The sequence below is a fragment of the Castor canadensis genome, chromosome 1, assembly GCF_047511655.1.
Source record: "Castor canadensis chromosome 1, mCasCan1.hap1v2, whole genome shotgun sequence".
Classification (NCBI taxonomy): domain Eukaryota; kingdom Metazoa; phylum Chordata; class Mammalia; order Rodentia; family Castoridae; genus Castor; species Castor canadensis.
In genome coordinates, this window is record NC_133386.1 from 185,851,607 (window position 1) to 185,858,497 (window position 6,891).

At 35.1% G+C, this 6,891-nt stretch overlaps 1 protein-coding gene across 1 annotated transcript; it reads right to left on the bottom strand.

The window, feature by feature from the left end:
* Nucleotides 1-5,751: 5,751 nt before the first annotated feature.
* On the bottom strand, nt 5,752-6,690 carry LOC141421573 (olfactory receptor 4C15-like). The gene has a single exon (XM_074067979.1). The coding sequence runs from the start codon at nt 6,685-6,687 to the stop codon at nt 5,752-5,754; it is 936 nt and encodes a 311-aa protein (XP_073924080.1). The 5' UTR covers nt 6,688-6,690.
* Between the last annotated feature and the right edge of the window lie 201 nt (nt 6,691-6,891).

Below are 6,891 nucleotides of genomic sequence, written 5' to 3' on the forward strand. Positions count from 1 at the left end.
ATGAGGATAGGTAAGACACCTAAAAAATTAGCTAGCATTTGTTGCCCTTAACGCAGAGAAACTAAAGCAGATACCTTGAAAGCAACTGAGGCCAATAGGAAAAGGGGACCAGGAACTAGAGAAAAGGTTAAATCAAAAAAGAATTAACCTAGAAGGCAACACACTCGTACAGGAAATTAATGTGAGTCAACTCCTTGTATAGGTATCCTTATCTCAACCAGCAAAAACCCTTGTTCCTTCCTATTATTGCTTATACTCTCTACAACAAAATTAGAAATAAGGGCAAAATAGTTTCTGCTGGGTATTGAGGGGGTGGGGGGAGGGGCAGGGGGCAGAGTGGGTGGTAAGGGATGGGGTGGGGGCAGGGGGGAGAAATGACCCAAGGCTTGTATGCACATATGAATAATAAAAGAAAAAAAAAAAGATCATCAACTCAGTCTTGATGAGAGAACATGAAGAAAATGTTTCAAAAAGTTTGAAAAACTCATCTTTTTTTCTTAGAAACAAATAGATGACTTCCAACAAAATAGCATCAAATTTAATTTAATTGGAAGATGTATCATACCAACTGTGGTCAAAACAGGCAAACTAAACTTCATTGAGACTCATCAGTGTGCCCTATCACAGTGGATATTGTTAAGGTGAACGAAAAGAAGCCATGTCAGCACTGGACACCCTTCCTTTGCAAGCAGTTTATTGGAAACACTTAGCCTGAAAGAAATGACAGTCACTTCTCCAGAGGGCACAGAGATGACCAACTTATCTACTTAATTACCAGTTATCCCCTTTAGCTTTCCCTAGCATTCCACTCTGGGAAAATCTTCCACCCAGCAAAATTTCCCATCCAACCCCCTTCCCTATATCTACTCCAAATCTGTAATAAGCTGTAGGCTCCAGCTCTCTTGCTGGGGACCCTCTCTGCAGGGTTCCTTCTAGAACAATAAACTCTGCCCTGGTATTTGAGCCATCTGCCTACCTCTTCCATGCCTCTTTCCTTTGTAACAAATAGTGCAGAAATCCAGGATGGTCAGGTGGGTTTGACTCCCAGTTCTGCACTCTAGAAATCTGGAAAGCAGTGGAGAGCTACAGCTCTTCCCAGGTTCACACTCAGACCTTGAACAGAGGCTGGAGTTTCCATTTGCATCCTTGCTATCTTTCCTCTCTTTTTTTGCTGCTCTTCTACAGTTTCCTTTCTTTGATGGCTAAACTCCCTTTGTCCAGCAACTGGGTGGATTCACTTGCTATTTTCTGGGGATGCCTAGAAAATATCCAGGTGCCCACACATGTAAGATATCAATTGGCAGTGGGAATGCTCCTGCCTTCTCATAATCCTGTCCTACCAGGTAAGGCCTATAGGGCCACTGTCAGGATTACTCACTGCCTCTCAATCTCTGTCTAAGTCCCACAAAAATTGTCTTGGTTTTGGACCTGAAGTGTCATGGAAATTGTCTCAATTTCAGACTTTCAGTCCTACTGGAACTGTCTCAATTTTGGTCAATAAGGTCTAACTAGAATAAAGGCATTTTATCAGGTGCTGGTAGTTCATAGAGAGAAGGGATTCTGCTTGTAGACATATTTCAAAAGTGTCTTCCAGAAGATGGGTAAAATAGAACAGCACGTTCTATTTTTGAAAGACAGTTGAACTTCATGAAGAGTAGGATAATTTTTAATATTCATTTCATGATAAAATCTTGTAAGAAACTAAGCTACTCTTATACTTTGAGAAAGATCCCTAAATTCATCTATCATCTCATAATTTCTCTTTTGAAATAACATAAGCTAAATATTATTTTACTGTATTGAATATTTACAACAATTCCCACAAAAATTTGCAGATGTCTGTGGTAGGTCTTCAACCTTAAGAGCTCCAAGAAAACCACAGCCCCAAATCTAAACATAAGATAGATACAGTGAGCTACCTAACTGAAACAAAGCACAAGCAAAACAAGTTTTAATGCTATTAGTAAAACTCCAGAATTGTAGGTTTGGAAACTGTCTTCTCTTCACCATATAATTTGTTCATCCATCAAGATGCATGGAAGTCTTTGAAACTGGTTAAAGTCTCAGCAAGACAATATTTGTGTGGTGGGCACAATTTCTGGCTCTACTACTTTTTTGGTGCATGAATTTGAGCAGGTATCTTAAGGTCCTTAATTTTCAATTTGCTGTTATGCAAAAAAAAAAAAAAAAAAAAAACCTAGCAAAATAATTATTTATGTATTTATTTGTTATTGATTTCAAATTGTCAATGCTAATTTATTCAATTCCTAATCTCATATATATTTTTAAATTAATGTAAGGAGAAGAAAGAAACAAAAGGGAAAGAAATTATTACATACTTATGTATTTGCATATATATTTATATGGATACCTATTATACTTTTAAAGATATGTGCATTTGTACTCACAGGGAAAGTTAGATATCAGGGAAAATTACATTCCTATCTTGGAGATCATGTTACACTCCACCACACCTCCTAGGTATTCCATTGCCTGTTAAAGAATTACAATGAGGATTAAGTGAAAAATCCAGAGGAGATATGAGGAAATATAAATGGAAATCAGAATTTAATGTAGGAAAATGCTATGTATAGATTGCAGCATGCTTTTGCTGTACCTACTGGCAACTCGCAAGCCCAAGTGTCTCAGGGGAACCTCTAAGACAATTATCACACCTGTTTTCTTGTTGTACTTGTTACCAATGAGCAGGAGGAATTTTGACAAAAGTTTTGATGTGTCATTTGAATACTTTGAGACCCATCTTTCTCATCAAATATATGGGAATCTGAAAACATTACCTTCAGAACATTCCTGTAAGGTCTAAGTTGTAAAATAATAATAAAAAAAATTACCTGACTTGGATACGTACAAAGAAATCTTTTGTGTTCTTATTGCTAAGAACATGAGAAATTGAGACCCAGAGATGTGAAATTATTCACCCAGTGTAAATACAGTTAATTAGGAATAAAACTGAGCCTAGAATCCAAATCTCTCAACTAAAAGTTTAAGGGTCTTATATTTTAATGACATCTGTAGTAATGTCCTAAGATTACTGGGTCTGGAAAATGAGAAGTTCCAGTGAATATGCCCACAAACACGTGTTCACAAATAAAGATGTGGATGTGAGAAGGCTGACTAAAACCTAGGAATTATAGATAGAGTAGGATTTAGCAAGAAGGAAGGAAGAGACTGAGCCATGAAATTTGTTGAAAAAAACAAATTTGCAAGCCATGCAAAGGCTGTGAGGCAGCAGATGTTTTGGTTTTTCACTGAGGAAAAAGGAGCCCAGTATTATCGGAGAAGAGTAAGTTTGACTGAGTGAGAAGCAAGCAATGAAGTCACTGTCGATCAACTTTGTACTTTTGGAGGGCAAAAGTGAAATAGATAATCATTACAAGATTTTGAGCAAAATCATAGCTTTACCTGACTTATGTTTTATCACAGTCACAATCCCGAATCCATTTACTTTTAAATTTTTTTGTCAAATAATACTTTTGTGTTTTTAAACTTTATTTTAATATTAATATCTGCTTAATGTTAGATTTTATTCAAAATGATATCATTGTATATGTTTTCACATATACTTAATATATGACAGTATTTAAATTTTTAAGTTTGAAATCACTCTAATGGATTTTGTTCAGGTACACAGATGCTATTTTAAAAATATCTAATTTTAAAATAGGCAGTATATTCCTCAAAATTTTTCAGTAAATAAAATGACTGCAATAATGCCACTGAGTAGTACAAAGCCATTGTATTGCTCAAAAACTGTTTTTGGAATTTTATTGCTATAAATTCACTTTCTTTAAGCACAATGAGCATAGAAATAAAACAGGAAGTCAAAATATTGATTGTAGTGAATTTTTGCAAAATTATGTTCATTAAACTACTTGCAATGAAAAAAAGATTAGATAGCTTTCTTTTATTTTTATGTTTTCCTCTGTTGAATATAACATTTGCTTTTCTCAGTGAACGCTATAACAAAGTTCACAATGGGAAGCTGGGATTTAAAAATACTTAAAATTGTTCTAAATTTAAGTGCATAATTGGATAACAAGAATCTGATCATCAAAATTTGGAAAGAATAATGTTTTGTTTTGAATAAATCAAATCATAGATTCACAAATTTTTCAAGTAGTTGATCCAATTGAGTCCTCATTTCTCAAATTAAATGTTAGGGATTAATGAACAATGAACAACAAGAACTTCTGCATGAAAGGAAAGGACATTAAGAAGCACAGTTGTCGTGAGACAGAAACAAGGAAAAGGAGCATGGAAAGTACACGTTTATTTCTGTCCATTGTTACACATTTTGTCAGCTTCCATGCACATACTTGATTCAGGTGATGTTTTAGACACTGATCTTAGTACTTCATGGATTACCATATGTGAAATACAAAACAATCTTATCTATTTCCTGCTATAGCCATTCTGAGGAAGGAAATACATGTATTTGGGACCCACATAAAAAATAAAGAAGATTATTATTTTGTATTTTCTTCCACAATACTCAATTAATGGAAATTATATTATGTGGATTTTCTAGGGCAAATAAATTTAAACAAATTTATTCCAGAAGACATTTACCCATCTGAGAGTAACAAATTTTAACTATAAGAATGACAAACTGTGTCTAAATTTGTGAATAATGTTCGTATTGGTTATTCTTCAATTAAAATTGTTTTCACTTGGGTTAAAAATTCAAATCATCTCTGTGTCCCTGGTTCATGCATATAATTCTAGCTACTTGGGAAGCAGAGATCAAAAGGATTGCAGTTCAAGGCCAAATTGTGCAAAATCTAAAACTCCATCTCAAAAATATTCAACACAAAAAAGGGCTGGTGGAATGGCTCATGTGGTAGAGCAACTGCTTAACAAGCGTGAGGTCCTGAGTTCAAACCCTAGTAATACCAATAAAACTGTTCAAATCATAACTACTAAAAAAAAATTTTACTCTCATATGACCTTGGTTTATTTTCTCTTCTACCAGGAGAAAGATATACTAACTACACTTTCAGGTTTGGTACTAACTTCTGTAGGAATATGGTCTCAATAAGAGTTTCCTCTTATTATTCTCACATAGATGCTCATTGCTAATTAATTTATGAAATTTATCTCCTTATACCACAGTTAATTGATCACCTGACCTAAGATAATCTCACCCATAGGTAGAACTGTGCTGATCAGACTGAATCTCTCAAAATTCAAAAACTAACTCAAATTCTTTTGCAAATAGTAATGTACCCACCAAATGATGAAGTGATGTGATAAAAGAATATCATTTGGGGTTCTGTGAATGATCTGCTCTCTACTCTTCCTGTATCTTAGTCATTTTTTAATCAGTCACTGATAATAATGCAATAAATCTACATTTTTATTTTCTTAACTTGAATTACTTTAAATTTCTCTTGCTAATCGTTAACATACATTTTTCTTCCCTCTAAAAGAATTTCCAAGGCATAGAAAAAATAACAAAGAATTTGATAGGGACTTTATCTTTTCATGTTTTTTGCTTTGATTAAGTTCTAAGTAAGCATAAAATTCCATTTGTTAAATTTACATATGTGTTGCTGACTTCTGATTGATGAGTGATAGAAGGTTGAAAATGTAATTTACTGACCTCAACTCAAGTGCTTTTACTATTGTATGACATTATTTCCCATCAAACATCCTGCAACCCCATAAAGTTTTATCTAAGACAATTTTAACATTTTCATTTTTAACTGTCTTTTTTTTAAGTTTAATATTTTATTTATTATCAGAAAGTGCCACCAATCTGTTCCACACTTTTCTCATAGCATTTTTCATGTCCTTATTCCTGAGAGTATAAATCAAAGGATTGAGTAAGGGAGTGAGCATTGTGCAAAATATTGCCACAAATTTATCAAAGAAGAAGGCCGATGGAGGCCGTGCATACATAAATATACATGGGACAAAGAACAACACAACTACAGCAATATGAGATCCACAGGTAGAGAGAGCTTTCCTTTGTCCTTCAGAACTGTGAGTTCTCACAGAGAAAAGTATGACACCATATGAGATAAGCAGCAAGGAGAAGATGATAATGCAGATCGACCCACTGTTGGCAATCACTAACAGGCGAAAGACGTGTGTGTCAGTGCAGGCAAGCTTCAGTAATGGGTACAAGTCACACATGATGTGATCTATGACATTGGGGCCACAAAAGGGAAGCTGAAAAGTGAAGAGAATTTGTACAATGGAATGCAAGAAGCCCCCTGTCCAGGATACCCCAATCAGAGTGACACATATCCGCCAGTTCATGATGGAAGAGTAATGCAAGGGTTTGCAAATGGCCACATACCGATCATAGGCCATGGCTGTGAGGACAATCACCTCAACACCAGCGAGGAAGTGTTCAGCGAAGATCTGCATCATGCATCCTTCAAAGGAGATAGTCTTCCTCTCAAAAAAGGAGTCTGCGATAGCCTTTGGGGCAATGACTGAGGAGAAGCACGCATCCAAAAAGGACAGGAATGCCAAGAAGATGTACATGGGGGATCCCCTCAATGCAGGGCTACAGATGATGGTCACTACAGTTAGCATGTTGCCTCCAATAGTTGCAATGTAGACAAACAAAAACACAACAAATACTACTTTCTGAATATTTGGATTCTGTGATAGCCCTAGAAGCACAAACTCATTTACATTGCTTAGGTTTTTCATATTTTCCACAGGAAAAGGTAAAAATGACAAGTGAAATTTACAATTGGCAATTAGAAGAAAAAAAAACTGCTTCTAAACAGTCATCAACAATTTGCACCCATATGTAAAATTATAATAAGTGCTTCTGTCATCATGGAGAACACAAAATTGGAAATTTGTTAAAGATGGTAATGGGTTTAAATTTTGACAACAGGAAGAATTCAC

Bases quoted from the DNA above. Each gene is read 5' to 3' on its own strand.
- LOC141421573 (XM_074067979.1), bottom strand. From the start codon at position 6,687: ATGAAAAACCTAAGCAATGTAAATGAGTTTGTGCTTCTAGGGCTATCA.